The following is a 24,247-nucleotide window of genomic DNA, read 5'->3' as shown; positions in this document are numbered from 1 at the left end:
GGATACCATTCTTCTAATAGTACAGATGAAATTATTTTAGGGTTACTGATGCCAGTATATATGTAATGTCAGCTTGTCTCATTCTCAGGGAAAACATTATGAGTAATTGGGTCTGCTTTCTAGTCCCTGTTCAGTCTCATTACACAGAGATATTTGAAAGTACTAGAAACTTTGAAAACATACAAGCAAGTAAAGGAGAAGCAGTTATCCTGAATGGTCAATTTGGGGCTCACTGAGCTTTGGAACTGGGTATAAAAAACACATCCCATCAAATACTTTTCAACTATGCAGTCATCTTTACTGTTGTGTCAAAAACTGTTCTGAATGTTGAAGGCATCACAGACTCAATTCCACTCCCATGTGACCAGGATGTTGGAAAAGCACAAATGAACATGGAGTTCTCATATACTTATCTGTGCATGCTACCACACATGTTCAATCTCTTTGCTTACTATTTAGCTTTGGTTCAAGCAGATAATATTTTAATAGAACTCAATGGCAAGAAGACAAGACCAAGACTCAGGCACTTGGGGCTTGAGGCAAACCAAATGGAAACATTTTTCGTGCCTAATATTTTGTAGCTCATTGGGAAGCATTTCCTTACTTGTTAGCAAAAAAAAAAAAAAAAAAAAAAAAAAAAAAAATCAAGAACTTTTTGCCTCCTTGGTTCAAATATTGGGAAAGCATTTTGCTGATAATTAAACAAACTCAACTCTAATAATTTTTTTGTTTAAAGCTGCATCTTGATTTACCATAATTTTACAAAATAAATTGCTTTCGACAACCTATTCCATTTATTGATGATTTTAAAATTTCTTCCTTTTCTACTTCAAATGCTACTCCATTAAGTTAGCAGGATTAGTATTGAAGCAATAAAGTGGTGAAACACCAGAAAGAAATCCCTTCCTGCATTTCTTTCATGTCCATTGTTAATAGTACCTGTTTCCACTGAAGTAATAACATGAGGATTTTAGCAGAAACAAATCATTTATTAAATGGATAGAAGTATTGTTACTAAAACGAACCCTTTATTTTGTTGTTTCACTATTAATGTCATTAAGACTTTAGGAAAAATTATTCACAGCTTCTTAATACATAAATAGATTTGAAAACTGTGTTGACTACAGAACCAAAGAGAACAGTCAAATGTAAAAAGACATAATTGATGATCTGATTTCTTTTCATATTATATGAGCTAGAAAGTAATGAATTCTCTTTTATTCATATTGTCAGTAGTTGTTCATTTCCTAACTGATTATGGTTACTTAAAAACAGACAATTATATTAGGAGTATTCTTTAAATCACCTGTTTTTATAGTGCCTTAAATACTTCTGTAAATTGACATTTTTCTTATGTAGGAAATAATTATATGTATGAATTAGAGCTGGTAAGTGACAATATTTTAAAATAGTAATAACAGAGATATCCTGTGGGTTAAGCTTACCCAGTCAGATATTTTTTCTAAGAACAATTACTTGTGAAAAAATTGTAAGCCTTCAGAAACCCAAATACATTTGATGACAATACAATTTAATTCATAAACAGAAATTTAATGTAATTTTATTATAGCAACATGGCCATTGAATATATAAATAATAATCTCATCTCCCTTATTGGTTTAATTATGTAATTATTGTCCCTTATTCAGAAGGTAGTACCCTCTCTTTATGATCAGATGAATTACAGATGTTAAGTGGGACTGTTAAAAAGTTTTTTTTGTTTTTTTGTTTTACTGTTTTAAACGCTCAAATCAAAGAGACATAGCAAATAGCAACAGAAAATAGACTAGCTAAAAGGGCAAAATACAAAGTAATTCCTCTATAAAGAAAACTTGGAAGAGTATTAAATCTAGTTTCTCAATAAAGAGTAAGAATAAAGATAGTAAATAACTCACGCAGCAAGGCAGGCAATGCCTGGCATTGGACTCCCTTGTCACTTAAGAGAGAATCAATAGGTTTAACTTCTTACTTGTGCATATTCTTTCCTTATGGTCTTGCCGCTTCCATGATAAATGTATACCGCACCCCCATGATCATCTTCCAGAGGAGCTCCTATCACGATGTCATTAAATCCATCAAGATTAAGATCTTTTACAGCAGCAATAGCTGTTCCAAAACGAGCCCCGCACGGCTCGTTTTTGTTTGCCTTTGTGCATGAATCGTGCTTCAGAGAAGAACAGCAAGTCTGCTTAATGGGTTCCAGGCTCATTTGATATTCAAACCTTGTCTTTAAGAAGCATAAACAGGAAACTTATGGATTTCTATCATTACTACAGCAGAGTAGAATTTCTTAAGTACATACTAAATCAGTGCTATTAAAAAGCATTTGGTAGAGCATCGGCAAAAGTTTGTAAAACTTCTTTAAAAGAGTGAGTGCCTGAGAGCAAAGCTTGGCATTTTAGTGAATAAATTGTAGAAGTGTGGGAAAGAAGACATACTGAGGATTTTAATGGATTCCTTTTATAATGCAATCGAATGAGTATATAACTCACAGCATCTTGTTAAAGGCACTACCCTTTCTTTCCCCAATACTGTGTTTCTTTGAAAAGTCACCCTACTATAGACATACAGTCTCTCTTATAAAGACAAAGAGAAAATTTATCTGTTCAAAAAGAAACTTTCTCCAAAGCTGTCTAGAATGGTTAACAAAAAGACAAACAAACAAACAAACAAAAACAACAACAACAAAAAAACCCACAAACAAACAAACAAAAAAAACCAAACAGAGAAAATAATAGCAAAAGATGGATGAAAACACACTTTGGTGGAAAAAGAGGAAAACACGACAGTATTAAAAAAAAAAAAGTTGAAAAGAGAAGACAAAAAATGACTAAAGATAGATAATGTATTATGTAAAATAATTAAGATAGGAGAGATCCCAAGAATTTTAAAAACCTAAAGAGGTAAATACTGACTATAACAACAAAAAACCTCTTTTAACAAAGAAATCAAGAATTATTTCACCTATCAACTGATATCTAAAATCAGTTGTAGAAGCAAAATCTCATTCTAGTCCAATGAATATTCCAAAGATCATAGTTCTCTGAAAATTACTGGTGTCATTGAATGCCTTAAAACTCATGACTTCTCCACAGCCTGGCCCTCCTGGCTTTAATTGCTAATGTTACCCACCTCCAGGCCAAAGCTCCTGAAAGATTGTCCTGTGAGTATATTTAGCAGTTCAGTGAGACTTGTATTAATCTGTTTTATCTCATACACTCTGTTTTAAAAAACAACTCACATTTCCAAACAGAAATATCTAAGGTTTGAACTACTTCATTAGAATTCTAAATGCTCATTTCAAAATTGGAGGGTTTGCAGAGTTGATGAGCCCTGAAAGCTTCTTGGCTCATTTTCCCAAAGTGCATAGAAAGTCAGAAACTGCATTATTCAAAACTGTTACCTGATTCAGAGCATACACATACACTTTTCCTTGCTCCTCTTTCTCTGTTCCCATGTACATGGGGGCCCCAACCAGAAGAATGTCAGTATTTGAATCTTTATCGATGTCAATGGTTGTTAAAACACTGCCGAAATAGGAACCAATCTGGGACGCAAAACAAAATAAAACAGCTCAATAAACATCAGAAATTTTCAAGGAAGCTAAAATCTGCATTTCTCTTACATAGATACAGAAGATTATCTGAGATTCAGTTGGCAAAGGAAATGAAATCCGGACACGGATGCTACCTGAGCAGTCTTTATTGGCTCTTGCACGAGGCCAAAGGATATCGGTTCCTCCTTGAGGAGTAGCTGTTATAGATTTCCTAACTTGAGTAAGAGAAATGATTCCCTTTAGATTTCACTCTACCTTCTCTTTCTTATCCACAAACCAAAAAAGATTAATAACACTATAGTGATATTTTAGGAGATAAAATGATAAAAACAACATAAGGCATTCTGGAATGTTTAAATCCAGTAATAAGAAAACATGAAATAAATATATAACGAGGAGCTATCTTGTCCTGGGATACTGGTATGGCATATTACATTGTAGAGGCCTAGAAAATTGTCTACATGATAAGATAGATAAATCCTGTCCTGGCAGCTATAGGAGATAAGAAAATATGAAAGAATTGTAGGAGGGACCATCCTCTTGCAGACATGTATTTTTGCTTTTAAACACAGGATGTGTTTTAGGGAAATGCAGAGAGCTTCATTTTCTAAACTCAGTGACCTTTCCAAATATTGACCTGTGTTTAATATTTGATGCATTTGAGAACTCTCTTATTGAATATTCCTGCATTGGTCTCCACGATTTACTTTTGCTGCCTGATTCTGTCTCTATATCATGGACCAGCCTCTGTCTGCCTCTTTGCTGGCTCCTTTTTCTCCTCCCATCCCCTTAATTTTGGCCCCCCGCCTAAGTTTCAGACCTGTCATTTTCTTTCTGTTCTCTCACTCCTGTTCACTAACCTTTCCCAGACATTTACACCACCCTAAATTGCTCTTTTCATACCATCCTTCTCAAAGTGTCAGTTACATATTTGTAACCAACTGTCAGACATTGATTTTTGATTGCCATTTTTTCATAGGCTTCTGATGGTTTTAAATGTTTATTTTGAAATTGAATTAACTATGAACATTTAAAAAATGCTGTCAGATCTGGTAACATTGGGCTTTCATTCCCAATGAGAGCCATTGGGAGATGAGGGGGAGCTGAACCTTTAGTTGGCTCGTGAGCAACCCACGGCCATGGTCCCCATGACTTCCTATTGTCTTATGCTTTACAGCTTTGTTCATTTACCTTACCTCCCTGGCACCTGCAACCATAAAAACATACATGCTGTTATAGAAACATATCTAAAGCCAAATATCATTTTTTAAAAACCAAAACTGCTTGAGTTGCTGACATTCTAATAATGGCGCCACCATTTTCCCAGATTCCCAGGCCTGAAACTTAAATCATTCATAACTCTTAACCTCAAACTTTCATAAAAAATTTGTCTCTAATTTTTAAAAACTTTATTTTGAAATAATTTGGAACTAACAGGATAACTGCAAAAAATAATATAAACCCCATACAAAGAATTCCAATATACCCTCACCACCACCCCCAGATACCTAGATCCACCAACTTCAACATTTTGCCACATATTTTTTTCTTCTCTCCCTCCTTCCCTGCCTCCCTCCTTCCCTTCCTTCCTTTCTCACTTTTCCTTCTTTCTCTCCCTCTCTCTCTCTCCTTCTCTGTCTCTTTCGTCTATCTATCTATCTATCTATCTATCTATCTATCTATCTATCTATCTATCTATTTTCTGAACATCTGAGAGCAGGTTGCACACATCATACTCCTTGAACTTCCATGTATATTTCCTGTGAACAAGGATATTCACTTGTGTAATCATCTTGAGTGCAGTTGTCAAGTTCAAGAAATTTAACATTGACATAAAGCTTGCATTTTATATTCCAATTTTTATTATATCCTAAATGTCCTCTTGAGCCTTCTCTCCTCTATTTTTAGATTACTTCCAGCATCATGTATTGCATTTAATTGTCATTATCTCTTTTGTTTCTCTTTCTTGTTTTCCTTTTTAATTGTAGAAACATACAAACGACATAAAGCTTCCCATCCCAGCCCCTCCCAAGCATACCCTCCGGCGGCGTCAATCACATTCACAATGTTGCAGTACCCTCCCCACCACACATCACTAGAACTTTCCCTTGACACTAAATAGAAACTCTACACTTATTTTGCATTAATTCATCATTGCCCTTGACCCCATCCCTGGTAACCTGTACTCTACATTCTGTCTCCGTGAGTTTGTATATTCTTTGATATTTTCTTTGTTGTTTCTCTAGAGCTTAAATTTAATATCCGAAATCTATATCACTATCATTTGCTTTGATACAAAATTAACTTCAATAAGTATACACACATTATGTTCCTATATCCCTCTATCCTACCACCTTTATGTAGATCTTGTCATAAATGATGTATTTATACATTATGAATCCAAAACCACTGAATAGTCATTACATTTTTTTGCATTTGCCTTTTTGACCCTGTAGGAAGTAAAAAGTGGAGTTACAAACCAAAATACAATTGTACTGGTTTTATTTTACCCATGTCATTATCTTCACCAAAGACCTTTATTTCTTCATATGGCTTTATTCAGTTTCTATTGTTCTTTCCTTTCCATCTGCAGAAATCCCTTCAGCATTTCTTGTAGGGCATATCTAGTGGTGACAAATTTCTTCAGCTTTTGTTTATCTGAGAATATCTTAATTCCTCCCTCATTTTTGAAAGACAATTTGCCAGATACTGAATTCTTGGTTGGCATTTTTTTTCTTTCAGCACTTTAAATATGTCTTCCTATTGTCTTCTTGCCTTGATGGTTTCCAATGTGAAATTGTCACTTAATCTTATTGGGGCTCCCTTGTGTGTGACATGTTGTTTTTCTCTTTTGGCTTTCAGAATTCTCTCTTCATCTTTGGCATTTGACAATTTGATTATAACCTGGAGCAGTGTGGGTCTATTCGGGCTTAGCGTATTTGGAGTTCATTGAGCATCTTGGATGTGTATATTCATTTTTTTCATTAAATTTGGGAAGTTTTCAGCCATTATTATTTTGGATTTTCTCTTAGTTCATTTCTCTCTTTCCTTTCCTTCTGGGATTCCCACAACATATACATTGATACGCTTGATGGTGTCCCAAAGTATCCTCAGGTTCCATTTAGTTTACTTGTCTCCATTCTTTCTTCTTTCTGCGCCTCACACTGGATGATTTCAATTATCTTATCTTGCAAGTTCACTGATTCTTTCTTCTGCCAGCTCCAATATGCTATTGAACCCCTTTGGGAATTTTTAATTTCTATTACTGTGGTCTTCATCTCTCTTTGGTTCCTTTTCATAGTTTCCATCTTTCTATTGCTATTCTCTATGGTCTTGTATACTTTTCCTGATTTCCTTTAGTTCTTTGTCCATGTTTTCCTTTAACTCTTTGAGCACTTTAAGAATGATTTTAAAAGTCTTTGTCTGAAATGTCCTTTGTCTAATCCTCCTCATTGATGGTTTCTAATGCTTTAATCTTCTTCTTTGCCTAGGCCATTGCTTCCTGTCTCTTTGTATGTTTTGGTATATTTGTTGAAACCTGAATATTTTAATATTTTAATGTATTATCACTGGAAGTTAGACTTTGAGGTGTCTGATCCTTAAACTTATCTCCAGCTGGTACTATGACAGAGATTTCTTTGAATGCCAGGAACTAACCAAAAAAAAAAGGAAAAAAGAAAACAGCTTTTCTAGTCTTTGCAGATTGACCTATGCAGTGCTCTTCCTCAGAGCTTATCTGTACTATGAGTTTAGAAAATAGCTAAAGGTCAAACCACAGGGGATTCCCTGGTACTTTCTGCACATGTATCTTGTCTTGAGCAAATGCATTTGGCACTAGGAATTCCACTATTTACAAGGACATGAATGTCTCCCCTTTCCTAGGAAACAGTTTCCTCACTTTCCTGGGCACTGCACTGTATGTCACAGAGCCAGAAATCCCTTCCCCCATGCAGCCACTTGACTGCTCTCCCACAGGGTTCTGAAGGAGAGCTCTGTGAGCTGCCTTCTACATGCAGGGCAAGCTGGGTGACCAAGTCCCTCAGGCCACCCCCACACAGATTGTGCTAGACATACATCCTCCCAGCATGTGCTCGAGGTTACTCTGCTCTCTGGGGAACTGGGACCAGGGATCCACACTGGAAGTGTGGGCCAGCTCTATGCCAAGTCGGTGAGGGGGTGGGAAGGGTCCAGCCAGCATGACATGAGATCTTGTGGCTTTTAAGCAGCCTTTTTTTTTTTTTCATTTTTATTGAGATTGTTCAGATTATCCAAATTATCCAAAGATCCAAACAATTATCTTTTTTATTAATTGATAATATTAAACAATTATCCAAAGATCCAAAGTGTACAATCACTTGCCCCTGGGTACCCTCATACAGCTGTGCATCCATCACACTTAATTTTTGTTCAATTTTTAGAAACTTTTCATTACTCCAGACAAGAAATAAAGTGAAAGATGAAAAAAGAAAAAAAGAAAAGGAAACTCTAATCCTCCCCTATCCCTAACCAACCCCCCTCAATTGTTGACTTGTAGTATTGATATAGTACATTTGTTACTGTTTATGAAAAAATGTTGAAATACTAGTAACTGTAGTATATAGTTTGTAATAGGTATATAGTTCTTCCCTATATGCCCCTCTATCGTTAACTTCTAATTGTATTGTCATACATTTGTTCTGGTTCATGGAAGTGATTTCTAGTATTTGTACAGTTGATCATGGACATTGCCCACCATAGGATTCAGTTTTATACATTCCCATCTTTTGACCTCCAACTTTCCTTCTGGTGACATATATGACTCTGAGCTTCCCCTTTCCACCTCATTCACACACCATTCGGCGCTGTTAGTTATTCTCACATCTTGCTACCAACACCCCTGTTCATTTCCAAACATTTAAGTTCATCCAAATTGAACATTCTGCTCATACTAAGCAACCACTCCCCATTCTTAAGCCTCGTCCTATATCTTGGTACCTTATATTTCATGTCTATGAGTTTACATATTATAATTAGTTCCTATCAGTGAGACCCTGCAATAATTGTCCTAATGTGTCTGGCTTATTTCACTCAGTATATTGACCCTCGAGGTTTTGTCATCAACCCATTTTTTTTTTTAATATGGTTTTGTTCACTCACCATACATTCCATCCCAAGTAAATAATTGATGGTTTTCTGCATAGTCATACATTTATGTGTTCACCACCTTCACCATTATCTATATAAGAGCATCTACATTTCTTCCACAAGGCAGGAGGGTGAGTCAAAGAGGGTAGAGAGGAAAAAGAAAGAGGAAAAAAAATGACAGCTAGGAAGCAGCAAAAGGAAAAATAACCTTAAATCAAAGTAGAATAAAGAATCAGACAACACCACCAATGTCAAGTGTCTAACATGCCTCCCCTATCCCCCCCTCTTATCTGCATTCACCTTGGTATATCACCTTTGTTACATTAAAGGAAGCATAATACAATGATTCTATTAGTTATAGTCTCTAGTTTATGCTGATTGCATCCCTCCCCCAATGCCTCCCCATTTTTAACACCTTGCAAGGTTGACATTTGCTTGTTCTCCCTCGTACAAGAATATATCCATACATTTTATCACAATTGTTGAATACTCTAGATTTCACCAAGTTACACAGTCCCAGTCTTTATCTTTCCTCCTTTCTTGTGGTGTCTCACATGCTCCCCACCTTCCTCTCTCAACCATATTCATAGTTACCTTTGTTCAGTGTACTTACATTGTTGTGCTACCGTCTCCCCAAATTGTGTTCCAAACCACGCACTCCTGTCTACTATCACCCTGTAGTGCTCCCTTTAGTTTTTCCTGTAGGACAGGTGTCTTGTTCACAAAGTCTCTCATTGTCTGTTTGTCAGAAAATATTTTGAGCTCTCCCTCATATTTGAAGGACAGCTTTGCTGGATATAGGATTCTTGGTTGGCGGTTTTTCTCTTTCAGTATCTTAAATATATCACACCACTTCCTTCTTGCCTCCATGGTTTCTGCTGAGAGATCCGCACATAGTCTTATTAAGCTTCCTTTGTGTGTAACGGATCGCTTTTCTCTTGCTGCTTTCAGGATTCTCTCTTTGTCTTTGACATTTGATAATCTGATTATTAAGTGTCTTGGCGTAGGCCTATTCATATCTCTTCCGTTTGGGGTACGCTGCGCTTCTTGGATCTGTAATTTTATGTCTTTCATAAGAGATGGGAAATTTTCATTAATTATTTCCTCTATTATTGCTTCTGCCCCCTTTCCCTTCTCTTCTCCTTCTGGGACACCAATGATACGTACATTATTGTACTTTGTTTCATCCTTGAGTTTCCGGAGACGTTGCTCATATTTTTTCATTCTTTTCTCCATCTGCTCCTTTGCGTGTAGGCTTTCAGGTGTTTTGTTCTCCAGTTCCTGAGTGTTTTCTTCTGCCTCTTGAGATCTGCTGTTGTATGTTTCCATTGTGTCTTTCATCTCTTGTGTTGTGCCTTTCATTTCCATAGATTCTGCTAGTTGTTTTTTTGAACTTTTGATTTCTGCCATATACATGTCCAGTGCTTCCTTTACAGCCTCTATCTCTTTTGCAATATCTTCTCTAAACTTTTTGAATTGATTTAGCATTAGTTGTTTAAATTCCTGTATCTCAGTTGAAGTGTACGTTTGTTCCTTTGACTGGGCCATAACTTTGTTTTTCTTAGTGTAGGTTGTAATTTTCTGTTGTCTAGGCATGGTTTCCTTGGTTATCCAAATCAGGTTTTCCCAGACCAGAACAGGCTCAGGTCCCAGAGGGAAGAAATATTCAGTATCTGGTTTCCCTGTGGGTGTGTTTTAGAAAATTGCTCCACCCTTTGATGCCTCGGGTCACTGTGCTTTTCTGCCCAGCAGGTGATGCCTGTTAGCCTATAATTCTTGACTGGTGTGAGGAGGTATGGCTGTGTTCCCCCAGGCTCTGGGGTCTGGTTCTGAATGGAAAGGGCCCCACCCCTTTCCTCCTAGAGAAGACAGACCCCCCAGGTGGAGGTCATTAGCATTTCAATGGTCTCGCTCTCTGCTTGTGCTGTCTCCACCCTTCTCCACTTCACAGCCCTGGGAACTGAAAATGACTGGGGCTTTCTCCACTGAGCCAAAAAAGAAACAGATAGTCCCCTTCAGACCCAGTCCAAGGCAACCCTCCGGCTCTCCCAGGTCAGTCGTCACCCAAAGCCTCTGTCTGTTTTTTGGGGATGCGTACCAGTAGTGAGCAGTTCACACTCGCTACTTAAAACCCCAGTTGGAGCTCAGCTGAGCTGTATTCGCTTGCTGGGAGAGAGCTTCTCTCTGGCACCACGAGGCTTTGCAGCTCGGGCTATGGGGGAGGGGGTCTCCCAACTTGGATCTGCAGGTTTTACTTACAGATTTTATGCTGTGTTCTCGGGCATTCCTCCCAATTCAGGTTGGTGTATGATGAGTGGATGGTCTCGTTTGTCCCCCCGCAGTTATTCTGGATTATTTACTAGTTGTTTCTGGTTTTTTGTAGTTGTTCCAGGGGCACTACTTAGCTTCCACTCCTCTCTATGCCGCCATCTTGCCCCTCCTGCTGTAAGCAGCCTTTTTAAAATTTGGTGCTTGTCCTGTTCCTGCAATCCTTTAACTGTTTTCTGGAACTTTGAGAAAGAAGTTTCTGCCAGTTCTTGCTGGCTGTTCAGAGCTTCTGTCAGGGGATGGAGCCCTGAAGCTTCTCACTCTGCCATCTTGTTTGGGGCCTCTGTCATCACCTTTGACTTCCTGCCTCATAAACAATTAATTGATTGACAATGGATTTAAGATGCCACACAAAATGCCTCATTTTATTCTTGTTGATTCTTCCTTATAAGTCTGTCACACGTGTTTATTTTCCACTTTTATTGTTGATATCTCATTTTAGGTTCTTTTCACTTCATCCTTGAGCTACACCAATGGCCTTGCTTTTATTTTTGATACATTTTCTGATTATGAATGTGGGCAAAGTATTAATAAAACCTTTTTCACCTGCTTTATGAGAACCTGATATTTGGTTGGCTCTAGCTCTGTTCCCTGGAAATCTGACAAGGGGAGGATTTCAACTGTACTACTAAGCTATACTGATCATGGAAAAAATAATCTCGGTTACATTGCATTAAGCTGAGTGGAATATAAATGACCTTTCAATACCCACTGGAAATACCCCATTTGGGGCTTCTAAGAGTGCACTGATTCTTGTAACTGGTGTGCCTTTTGTAGGGACCCTGGAATCTGTGTCTATACTACTGCTATAAAAGACACTGGCTTCTGTGGGGTATGGGGCATTAATGCTAGGGTAGCTCCTGCACCTGCCTGTGGGAGTCTTGCATTTGAGCTGCACTGTGGAGCTGACTGCTGCAAGGACTCCTGCAGGAGAGGAAAGAGCTGCCTTCCTTTCTGGGCTTTCTGGGTAGTCAGGTGTGGATGGGATGGGGGAGTCACAAATGTGGCCTGCAGTAGTCTAGTGAGTTGGAATATTATTTAGTGAAGTCTAAGAAGAACGCCTTTGTGAGTACTTGCAAAATAAAGTTAATAATTCCTCATGGCTGAACACTGGGAAAACAGAAAACTATGAAAAAGAGGTCAATTTACCCAGATTATCACAATTCAATAATATAAAAACTTATGTTTTGATATATTTCTTTCAGTTTTTAAAAATTATGAATATATACCTATGTTTGCATATTGCCTATACAATTTCCTAAACTACTTTTAAAATTAAATATTATCTAATTTTATTAAGATAAAATTAAAGGCCTCACACAATTAGGGTCCCAATTATTTTTTTAATGTTCTCTTTCACCATTCTTTCTATCTATCTACATTCCATCTTTCCTTCTAAACTCAGCTCATATTTTATCTCTTATGAAGACATTCTGCACCAAACCTAGCTTGAAAGACTCTTTCCATCTTTTATATTTATTTTCTGTGCCTCTGGCACTTGTATGCTTCTTAATAATTTAGATCCCTTTTTTTGTGCATATTTTTGTACATTTGTATCTTCATCTATTATCTAAACATCTTATCTCTATTCCTATCCAATTCAAATGTGTGTGGGGCCAAAGATGCAGACACTTAATATCACCCTAGGGCGATTAACACAGGGCCTTGCTCATAGTATAAACTGTATTTTTTTTAAGTTTAAGACAACAGACAGTTAACTTATATAGGCAGAGTATAAACCGATTACTTTAAAACAATAATTTTCAGGCTTACCTGCTCTCCACTGACTGTCTGGAGAATCTTGATAGCCCCATTTTCCATCCTGTAGATGATCACCTGGCCTGTGTGATTGTATCGTGGCTGTCCAGCAATGTAAAGCACATCTCCAGAAACAGTGGCCGAGTTTACAGTGTAACCTAACAAAAGAGGGATTCTGGGTATACCATTTGGCCCCGTAAAGTCTGGGCATAATAAATTAAGATTCACTTTGATTATTGGAAGAATCATTTTTACATTTTATATGAACTTCTCTATTTTTTCAACAGATTTTTTTAACGCATGTGAGTGCTGGTTGTGGTATTAGCATTTAGGATGCTCTCTGATTATCTACCACAACTGCTTTTTCCTGAAAAGTCGTTTTTCCCCAACCTCAGCTTTTCACAGTTCAAAGACACAAATGACAAAACAATGTTGAGGGAATAAACCAACACAAAAAACCTCCCAATTCCAATTCACCACTTTACTCTAAATCAATTGCATATCATTTTAAATGCATGTATCCATGCTATAGAAATTAACAACTGTATATAATTGGAATCATAGTAAATGTAAGCCTTTTATGCATTGCTGCCTAGCCTTTTTAGTTGTAATTTTAAATAGTTGCCGATTATTTCCCTGAATTAAAGCATTAAGGCATTACTTTTATACTACATTATCATTCTCAGGTGTATGCATTTAGGTGACTTAAGATTTTTAGTACTGTATGTAAGCCTGCAAAAACATCTTCAAGCACATATTTTTTTTCCTTCTTTTGTCTTTTTTTTTTTTTTGGAGATGAAGTTCAAGGAATATGGATCAAATTTTTAATAGGAAATTGCTTCCGAACATTTGTACTAATTTGTTCTATGACACCCGTACAAGAGAGGACTCTCTTCATCAAACTCTCCCAAACATTGAGTATTTAAATTTGTGGATATTTAATAGGTGTTAAGCAAGGTCTTACAACAGTTCCTTGCTGTGATTTTAATTTGTATGTGTTTAATTAATAGGGAGCTTGAACATTTTTCCATATCTTTGATCATTCCTCTTTTAATTGGGCTTTCACACCCTTTACAAATTATAAATTGCGTCTTTAATGTAGATTATTATTATTTTCTAAAGAAGGATTAGATTTATTCTTCGTTCCTCTAGAAAATGAAGCTACATCAGTGAATAACAATTACCCCATGCAGATTTGAACTCAACAGAAGGAAGAAAAGTTGCAATAATCAGAGCTGTCCATCAGTGGAAAAGAGCACAGATTATTTTTTTTAATGCTACAGAATAGTATTTCTGACTGAGAAAAAGATCAAATTCATAATTTATGTACCAACTATTTTGTCTGTAAGGTAATAGCTCCACTTTCTTTTAAAATTTTAAAAGTGGAACAAAGGTTTTTTTTACTAAAATATGTTTATTTTTGCAAGTGGTAAGGACCACAATTCTTCAGGCATATTTTCCTTGGTTAATAAATTTTTTTCACATTCTAATTTATTCATCTTTCTTTAATCAAGGTTTTTTTAAACTATACATAATAGAGTATAAAATATTCTTTTTCCAACAAGTAATGTGTTATAATTTCAGTAATTTTATCCACAATATTGCTTTAAAAATAAAAACTTTAGTGTCATTTCTATACATAAATAAAATGGAAAAGAAGAATATGCAAAACAAAGGTTATTGTTTTATTTCATGCTGCTCTATTAAGAAATATAGAGAAGGAAGTGGGGTGACAGTGTTGATTTATTTTTAGAATTTTCAGAGCTATAAATATAAATTGATAAAACATGCTTTAAAAATAAGTTGAAAATTATGTTTGAGGCTTGGAGTTGCATGAATATTTAGTTCATTAGGCGTTGATGGTTTGCATTTGAAAACTAAAAATATTATCTGAAATCATCACAGGGAGAGTAACTAGCAATCAGGGTAATTACTCATAGAATAATTATTCTATGAGTAAAGGAGAGAAAAGGAGAGCCAAGAAATCTAATTTTATTGGAAAGAAAATAATTATAAACATGTCAGCTTAATAGTCCTTCCTGAAAAAGAAAAGCACAAATGTGAATAGAGCAAAATTGGCAGCCCTCTGCACAGATTTATAAAAAATAAATCCTGCCAGCTATCTCATTCATATCTTGGAAAGAGTGCTCGTATCCGGTGAGATGATGGGAAACAGAAACATGAAATGGTATGTATCTGTATTGATTTCGTGATTGGCCTTATGTCTTTACTTTTCCTTTTGAATCTATCTTGCATAACTGAGAGATCAGCAAATTGTTGGTGGAGGAGGCAGGGAATAGGACCTAGAAGCTGTTCTCACTGTCAAAACCACCTGCTAAGAGCATATTGGCATAAGGTAGTTTACTGGGTTATAAGAAGTTACTAGGTGACTATATGCTTAGAGTGGTTCAACAGCTTCAGTTCCATCTTCTTTCTGATCATTACTGACTATTACTGGATTTTTTAATAGAGCAACTACTTTGTACTTTGCTTCCTTCATAAGATTTTCAATAGTTTAACAATTTGTAATCTACACAGATTTTGGGCTAAAACATTCAATCTCTTCTTAATTTGTAAACTCCACAAGGGAACATTTGCAAAGACTCACCTCAGAATAACCATTTGGAAAAATAACAAACATAATAATCCCCCTTACCCCATTTTCTGGTTGCTTTTCTATTTTGAAAGAAATCTTACATACGTTAGACTTTACGTGTTGGCAAAATGCCTTATATGCTGATCTGTGACTGAGTTAATTACATGATTTCTGAAACAGACAAAACATCATCTTGGCACATTGCAGACAACATATCCAAAAATTTCCTTTTGAGGCACAGAAAAGTCACATTGTTTAAATACTACAATCAGGAATGGATGGTTCCCTAAGTTTTTTTGTGGTTGCAGTGGTATCTTTAAGCCTTGAATTCTATAAGTCTACTTTAAGCAACCATTAATCCAAGATTTGGGGGAATAATAAATCAGGGTTATTAAGAATTTATTTGTTTGTAAGGAATTTAATCACATTCAATAACTTAGAATACTCAAAATACTGCAGTTACTAATTAAAATGTGAGAACTTCCCAAGAGTAGCAGCCATTCACACACATCTTGATGGGCTTCACACAATGTTTTTTAGTTTGTAAATACTTACTACTTATTATTAGTAGTATTAGTGTCAGCTAATTCTAGTATTGTATATAAAATACTGGCATTAGTTTTCTATTGCTGTAACAAATCACCACAAACTTGGTGGCTTAAAACATCACAAATGTTTTATCTTTCAGAAGGTTACAAGTTTGACCTGTTCCCACTGGGCTAAATTCATGGTGTCTGCAGGCTGCATTCCTTTCTGGGGGGTCTAGAGCAGAATCCATTCCTCGCTTGTATGCACATTGCCAAACAGTTTTCCTGAAGAGTTCTACTAATTTATTTGCCACGAGTTACATATGAGGCTGAACAGTCTATGATGCTTCAACTGTGGATAGGCAGAAACCTCAGGTTAAACCAGTTCTTGATTCCAAGGTATTTCATGTAAAGTAATCTTATGGAATCTTCCAGGGTATGAAGAACTTCTAGAAGTTTCTAGTCCAACCTCCTGCTCTCTTTTTAGGTATTGCATGTTAAGGCACATGTATTGATAGTGATTCCTTATTTAAGTATCTGTCTCTCCTCCAAAAATGTAAGCTCCATCAGCACAGGAAATGATCTGCCTTATTCATCATGTTATCCCAACTTGTAACTCAATGCAGGCACTCAGTATTTGAGGAGTGCTTTCTGAGTCAACTCAGAATCAGGCATTTTGGTACGGTGAAACGAACACTGGAATAAGAAACAACAGATCTAGATTCCAGTTTCAGATATGCCGTAGATAGCTGTGACACAATTGTTCTATCCCATCAGTTTCTTAATTGGGAATAGATTATTGACTGTGTGCTCTATAAGATTTCTTTTAATATAAAACCCTATATGAATTTTAATACCAACTCCTGCATTTTAGATCAAAGTTCTTCAAATGCTTAAAAGACATGCAATGCACACTTTGTTTTCTAACCCTCAATTTCTCAAGTGTTAGGGGCAGAGAGGGGTGTAGTAGATCTGTATCCTCTAGATCATCCTTTCCTGGCACCTGTTAGTTTGTCATTGTCATATTCTCTTTGTAATGTATGATGCTTGGAACAATGGAATACCCTAGTTGTTATCTGATCAAGGCAGAATACAATAGGGCTTTTGAGAAATTCGATAAACTTTCACTAATGCAGTACACCGTGCCTTAAGAGGTTTTAGCAGTCACATTACATCTGCTGGTTGTCTTTATATTTTTAGTCACCTAAAACCCTCAGGCCTTTTATTCTTGAGTCTTGTTGCCCTTATAGATTTAATACGAGTCTTTGATTTAAGAGCCATAGGGAGGTAGCAGGAAAGACCTTTGGAATCTTACTACTTTCCTTGCCAGACAGAAAGAAACTGGGAGAAAGGATATCCAGGTCAGAAGATCCCAGAGAAGCGTGCTAATAAGGTGCTAAAATGTGAATGCCAGCAGATCAAGGTATTTGTCTGTTTTGTTACCATTGCATCCGCAGTACCAAGAGCAATGTCCGGACAAAAAAACACCCTCCAAATATTTAGAAAGTGAATGAAGAGCTGGGAAACCATACTACCAGTTGTTAACTGAGTTCTTGTTCTGGTGGTGAGAGAGACCTGGCTTTTCCTACGCAGTTCCAAGCCTAGTACATAAGGGAATACTAAGCACACATCTCCTCTTTCCAGGCAAGTCCTTCAAAAACAAGGTGATGTTACATCACTGGGTTAAGTTCAGTATTAGTATGACTGTGACTAGAGCTATTGAAGTAGAAGCTGTATGACAAAAACAACTTAAAATTTTCTTTTCCAGCATTAGGATCCACAGAAACAAATGGTAGATGACATTTAAGAGGATATGGGAGTCTGGTCTTCAGGAGATAGGCACAGCCAAGCCTGCTTTTTCTAGCCTAATTTCCAGTCCACCAGGTCCAAAGCTCTTCTTGTAGTCATTACCAGACACAGGGAGACCTCAGAAAGTGCACACATACCAGCCTAAATCATTCCATGCACAAGATCACCCCTCTGAGAAAATAACAACCTCCATGTCCTATAATCTTGACTAAGGCTGCTCAGAAGTCTGAAAACTTTCATGGATCCTGCAAAATATCTAACTCTTGGAAGTGATCCCTCTGTCAGAACCCTTCCGCATGGTTGTAAGCCTATATAGATATAAGCAAATAATGCTAAGGATAAAAAAAACAGAAACCAAACCCCAAATCCCAACAGACTTATCAATCACATCCAAGCCTTACCTAAATAAGAAGCAAGAGGTTCATTCTTTTTGGTGGACTTGACATTAAAGGTGGTGTTTTGGGGGATTACCATTTGATTAGCCTTCTGCATAACGACTGTCCCATTCCAGTCATAGGCTCCTACTGCTCCAAGCATAATCCAATCCTTATATTCAAATAGAGAGAACAATAGTATTTAATAAATATAGTAAGAGCAAATACTTATATAGTATTAGCAATATGATAGCTATTGTTTAAAGTGCCTTATAGATAAATTCATATAATCCTCACAATAACCCTATGGACTGGATGCCATTATTATCATCATCTCTTTACAGAAGCAGGAACTGAGGCACAGTAAATAACTAGTTTGATTGTACAGCTTGTAGTACAATTATACAATGAAATGTCAATACCCTTTGCAGGGAACATGATGCCTTTTCTTCCATCAATTAAAGTTGATATATTTTTAATCTTGCATTTTGGTTTTATTATGGACATCTGGAATCCTAGTTTCTATCTATTGAGAGCATGGATTCTTGGATGGCTCCTGAATACCTTGGCACTGAGAAAAAGATACAATCCATACCTTTGGCAAATATTTTAAATTATGTATTTTATTTAGTCAGAGGTATAATTACATAATGCAGAGCTCAAGCCATCTGATTCACAGTTACGAGTACAATGCCGTGAGCTGGGTGAAATGACATGTTTTCCTAATAATAAGCCTGTGGCATGCCATTTCCTATCTAGGTTAGAAAACATCACCATGGTCTGAATAACTTCTCAAGTCATAAACTGCAAGCTGCACTTTTAATGCAGATGCCTGAGTGTTGGTTTGGGGGAAAAGAAAATCTAGCATAAAAGATTTCTCATTTGCTACCAAGTGGTCAATATACCTGTGAATAATGAGCACTGAAGCCAGTCTGAGACATTTCCATTTCAAAGGAAGCTGCTGACTGGTCAACTGTAGCTGTAAAAGAGGAAAATAGGCATAAACTACAAAGAAAACCTTTCAGCGCATTGCTGACTTCCAGGAGACAGAGACTGGGTAGAGTCTCTAGTCTTGATCCACCAGAACTTCCAACATCTGTTGGCACTTTCAGCCACGCATTCATTTCTCAACCAAACCTAGGTAGGACTGCTTAGAGGGGAGAGATTAGCAGAAGGTCTCATGGAGCTGCCTTGCTCAGTCTGAGTCTTGCTTTTTACCTTCCCCAACTTTATTCGAGAAGGTGCAAAACTCCATTCATACGGTGGCTGTTCTTACACTGTAGAATGTTTGCAAATCCTCCAGTGCTTGGGATGCATGTGGTTAAAGCTGAAAGTCCTGTAAGGAAATTTCTGTCTCAACTTTATGCCTTGGGAATCCTGCCGAGATCTTAGCCTGAACTCACCTGATACATTACAGGGTTGCAAAAATTTCATCCACAATTTAAAGAGATCTCCTGCCGTCCCCGGTCCTGCCCTTATTTCAGGCCAGAGATCCTCTCAGTTTCAGTCCCTAGTTTAGGGACTGTGGGTTTATATTCACTGTAATTGCCAGCTGTGTGTTTAGAAGGGGAATTTTTGACAAGGCTCCAGTCCGTGTCATACAATCATATGTTCTTTTTGAAGATCTGTACCCATTTTGAAGTTTTTTTAACTGAAATTCAGATAATCCAAAGCATTCTATGGAAGTATGATACTCTCAAATAATTCTCAAAACATTCACGAAACCAAGATGACAAACTCTTGTGGGGACTGAGGAAATGCTGATTCATTTGCTCCCAGTAGGTAGTTACTGATTCATTTGGCCTTGCAGATAAGTTAAAAAGAGGGCGTAATTTTAAGAAAGTCAGTCTGCCCCTTCATCAAGCCACGGGAATAATCAAATTTTTAAAAGTAGAATTATTTACTAGTTATTTACTGGCAAAAATTTGCTAATGAACATGTCAATAATGGCCTTTTAACAGGACTAGATTAAAGGGTGCAATTAATCAAGAATCCAAATATATCATTTTCAATCACTTGTACGAATTGCCTTTTAATTTAAATGACTGAGGCGCACTTTTAATATTAATGTAAACATTTAAGCCCACAATGCTTTAAGATGCTTTCTTATTTATTGGGTCAGTAATAAGATTGCAGCAGCAGCAGTGGCAGTAGCCCAGAATGTAATAAAACCCCTCCTCTTCTCAGAGAGCTCTGGATTTCCAGCACATTTCTCTGTTGTTCTGCCTCCAGCTGAGAGGCAGAGAGAGGGGCCTGCCTGACATTCTTTCCAAACAATTGACATCACAGTTGCAGTCTATTTTATGTACATGAGCTCCTTGTTGTCACCTCCTACTTGGACTGTTTGTGACTGTTAGACAAACGCTCTAACTACTGTGCAGGCTCTGGTTGGAAATTTCAGCTTTACTGCCAATGCTTGATGGGAAAGGGAGACTTTAGACTGTTTTTTTTTCTGGCCAGTAACTGGCACGTTGTCTTCACTGAGGGCACTGTCCTTGGTAAGCAGGACTTCCATAGCTGCTGCTATTTACCATCTAAAAATATATGTTAATAGGAAATGGAGATTTCCCAAGTAACAAGGAAATGCAGCCTTTTCTCATCTGATTATGAAAGAATCAGAAATAACTAGCCAAAACATTGCTTTTGGTTAGCCCTGAAATGCAGCAAAAAGATGTGGAAGACTTTTTTTTTTTTTAAACCAATGGAATTCCTAATACATAATTTTATTTTTAAATATAGAGACTTGGAGTGTATGGTACTACAACATTTTATCTTTAACTCATAGTATGGTTGGGCTAGCAACAACCTGAAAACACCACCACACACACACATAACTGATCAACTGATTCAGGCTTCATTTCCGCCAGTCTTAGGTTATACTTACTGACTCTAGATGAGATTTAGAAATGGGACTGTTTTGTGTATAACTATTCGATGTAACTATGTAATTTTCCTTATAAGTGATCGTTACTGATTGTTTCTAACATATTTTGGCCCATATTATTAAAAAATAAAGTACATCATGCTTTGCAAGATTTATATATTTTCCTTAAAACCAGCCCAGTTCATGATCTGGTCTATTGGTAAACAGCACCCAGACAGCTATTGAGAGACCAGAGTCACTTGAAAGTGACTTGTACACAGACTGTAGGACAGCTGAGCTCTTCAGAAGCAGCTGCAACTTCAAACTTGAAACAATCTGAGTGTTCTGTTTCTGCAGGCACAAGGGAAAAGAGCCAGGGAAATCCAGTCCTGCTGGGCTGTAGGTCTTGGGCACCTCTAGATCAAATATTCAACTTACTGGTTTCAATCCAGTCATGAAATCAACAGGGTGAGTCATAGCCAGCATTTTTTTTTTAAATTGGTAGAGAATAGAGTAGAATGGAAGAGCAGAGAAAATAATCAGAATGTATTGTATATAATAAGGGTCTTTTGTGAAACTTTGCTGAAGTTTTATTTGTATATTTGTGTGTGAACTGGGTCACAAAGAAAAATGTATTTATTAGTGTGAGTCACTACCTAAGTTTGAAAAACATTATTCTAAATAATTTTCTTTCCTTCCTATACATTTTAATATTTTCAGTACAACAGTCACTTTTCTGTATTTTCCTGGCCACTTGATATTCAATCCAAATTGTCCACCTTTTTTCAGTTATGTCTCTTTCCCATTTTACCTTATTTTCTTGTTATCAGGTCAGATCAGGGAGACCCAGAAGGTACTTTTAAATCTTCATTTTAAGATGCAAAAAAACCATAGTCTTTCAGCGGTCTTCACAAGGAAAAAGAGTGATTGATTTGGATGGCTCATGAGGCAGTAAATGGCTCTCTGGTGGTTTCTCTTCTTAGGCTGAGAAAAGGGCATGTTCTATGGGATTCCAGGTCAACAAAGAATGTGAAGAAAGAGCTTGCCTGGCATAACAATTCCAAAGGCTCAATGTCAGGAAAGGTCTAACTCCAAAGTAATTTGCTACTTGACATCTCCATCTATGGCAGGGGAGGGACCACGTGACTTAACATCCTCAAGAGCATTTGCCAATGAAAAACCAAAGAAAAATCTACAAGTAAGTGACATAATTTAGCAAAATATGGAGACCTGATATTTCACTGCCATGGGACTTGGGGCTGAGTTCCCTGAAGACCTTTCAGTTTGCCAAGGAGTAAAATGTAGAGAAAATAAATGGACAAAGAAGTGATTTCATAAACACACCTCATAGCAGCAAACAAACAAAATCTGAGCCCTTGAAAGGGTGTCTGGATTTTCTAAAACTGTCACAGAAAAGGAATAAAACGGGCACGTTTTTGTGCATGCATGTCTACACTGACCACTGTTTCCATTGGCTTGCCAGCACTGCTATGCCCTGACAGAGAGAGCTTCCAGGGAGCACAGTATGTGTACTAGCCATCTCAATGACAGATTTATATAAAAGGGCGTTGTTCCATGCTGGTTATTGTTCATGATAAAAATGCATTAGCGATGCAGTGGTAATAAACACCAAAAATCCATTACACTGAGGGTGAATTGCAGCGCGAACACACAGGATGAAAAGAAACAATCATACCTTCCAGGGCAAATATTCTTTCTCCCAGAGCTTCAACAATAGTGACTAGAGCCAATTCATCAGAGACGTTGAAGAAATGCTTTTCAGTGGGCTCACTTGCAATTGATTTTATTTCCTCCACAAATTTTTCAGTGCTTAAATTTCCTCGGTTATAGCTGCCAAGAATCTAAGACACAACAAGATGACAAGAATATATTTTAAATTCTACGTGTTAAATAAGGATCTCGGGCATTCTGTTAGCAAACAAGAAAATGTATAGTACCTTAGCATAATGCAATTTTTATGTACTCCCACAATCCTGGAAGAACATTTTTCGGACTACACAGATTCCCTAATATTAACTGTTGCATAAACTGCAATTGGAGCAGGAAAATAAAAAATGTTATTCTTGTGTGTGTATGAAGATTTCTTCACTTGCATTCCTGTGTCCCTGTTTATTATCAGCTACATCTATAAAATCTGACAGTTCAAAAGTAATGTTATAGTTTCCGAATATCTCTGATATTGTACCAGCCAGTGACATTACCATTTGCTGGTAGAAATTAATTAGCAAGTGAGTTGCTTAATCTTAGTGAGCAGTTCTTCCCAAAACCTTCCCAAGGGTAAGTCCAACACCCATGTTTTTTAAACAGATAGATACTGGACTAAGAAGTAATCTAAATGGACAATCTACAGAATCAACAGCTGGGACATTCCCATTTGAAGCCAAATGCTGAAAATAGGGATATTCTTTTTTTTTAGAGAAAAGAGGCAGGAATTATGTGTTACAGTTAACTATAATTATTTAGATGTCCAAGCAGGTTTTCCCAAAGACTTACTTTATATTTTTAAGTAAGGTTTGTTGAGTAATAATTTATATATAGAAATATATATATATGTTTTAGATATAGTGTTCTGTAACTTTCAATAAACTTATACCTGTCTGTTTCTATTTCTATAGCTTTGCTTTTAGCAGCATATCATATTTTTTAAAACCATAAGTATGTAGTGTTTTATGCCTGGCTTCTCTCACTTAGCATAAGGTATTGAAAGTCATCCATGCTGCTGAATGCAATATTAGTTCATTCCTTTTTATTGCTGCGTACGACTCCATTGAATGGACACATTGTAATTTATTTATTGAGGGCATTGGGTTGTTTTTAGTTTTAAGCTTCTATATATGCTTAGGTATAGGTCTTTGTGTGGAACATATTTTCTTTTCTCTTGAGAAAATGCCCAAGAGTGGGATACGGGGTGGTATGGTAAATGTATGTTTAATTTTATAAGGAACTGCCAAATTGTTTTCCAGAGTGGTTGTACCATTTAGACATTTAAAACTTCCCAACAGAAACACATGAGAGATCCAATTGCGCTGCATCTTGGCCAGCACTTGCTTTTGTTATTTTTGTTTGTTTGCTCATTTAATTCTAGCAATTCGAATTAAAAGCAAATTAAATGGTATCTCATTTAATTTGCATTTCCCTAAAGATGAATGATGTTGAATACCTTTCACGTGTTTATCGGTGATCAGTATTTCTTCTTTGGTGTGGTGTCTATTCAAATCTTTGCCCACTTTTAAAAATTGGGTTGCTTTCCTTTGATTGAGTTGTGAAAATTCTGTATATAATTCCGGATAC

The 24,247-nt window shown here is 36.7% G+C and overlaps 1 protein-coding gene across 1 annotated transcript in view; it reads right to left on the bottom strand.

The window, feature by feature from the left end:
* The window catches only part of ITGA1 (integrin subunit alpha 1), a 166,686-nt gene that overhangs the window by 35,023 nt on the left and 107,416 nt on the right, over window positions 1-24,247 (bottom strand). The window contains exons 11-16 of the mRNA XM_037798951.1: window positions 22,632-22,797; window positions 18,978-19,051; window positions 18,100-18,244; window positions 12,782-12,924; window positions 3,404-3,547; window positions 1,970-2,227 (exon numbers count right to left, since the gene is read on the bottom strand). Of these exons, the coding sequence (XP_037654879.1) occupies window positions 1,970-2,227; window positions 3,404-3,547; window positions 12,782-12,924; window positions 18,100-18,244; window positions 18,978-19,051; window positions 22,632-22,797 (930 nt within the window). The remainder of the gene's footprint in view (window positions 1-1,969; window positions 2,228-3,403; window positions 3,548-12,781; window positions 12,925-18,099; window positions 18,245-18,977; window positions 19,052-22,631; window positions 22,798-24,247) is intronic.

The sequence above is a fragment of the Choloepus didactylus genome, chromosome 11 (genome assembly GCF_015220235.1).
Source record: "Choloepus didactylus isolate mChoDid1 chromosome 11, mChoDid1.pri, whole genome shotgun sequence".
In the NCBI taxonomy this organism is placed as follows: domain Eukaryota; kingdom Metazoa; phylum Chordata; class Mammalia; order Pilosa; family Megalonychidae; genus Choloepus; species Choloepus didactylus.
This window is presented reverse-complemented; position numbering and strand designations above follow the sequence as displayed.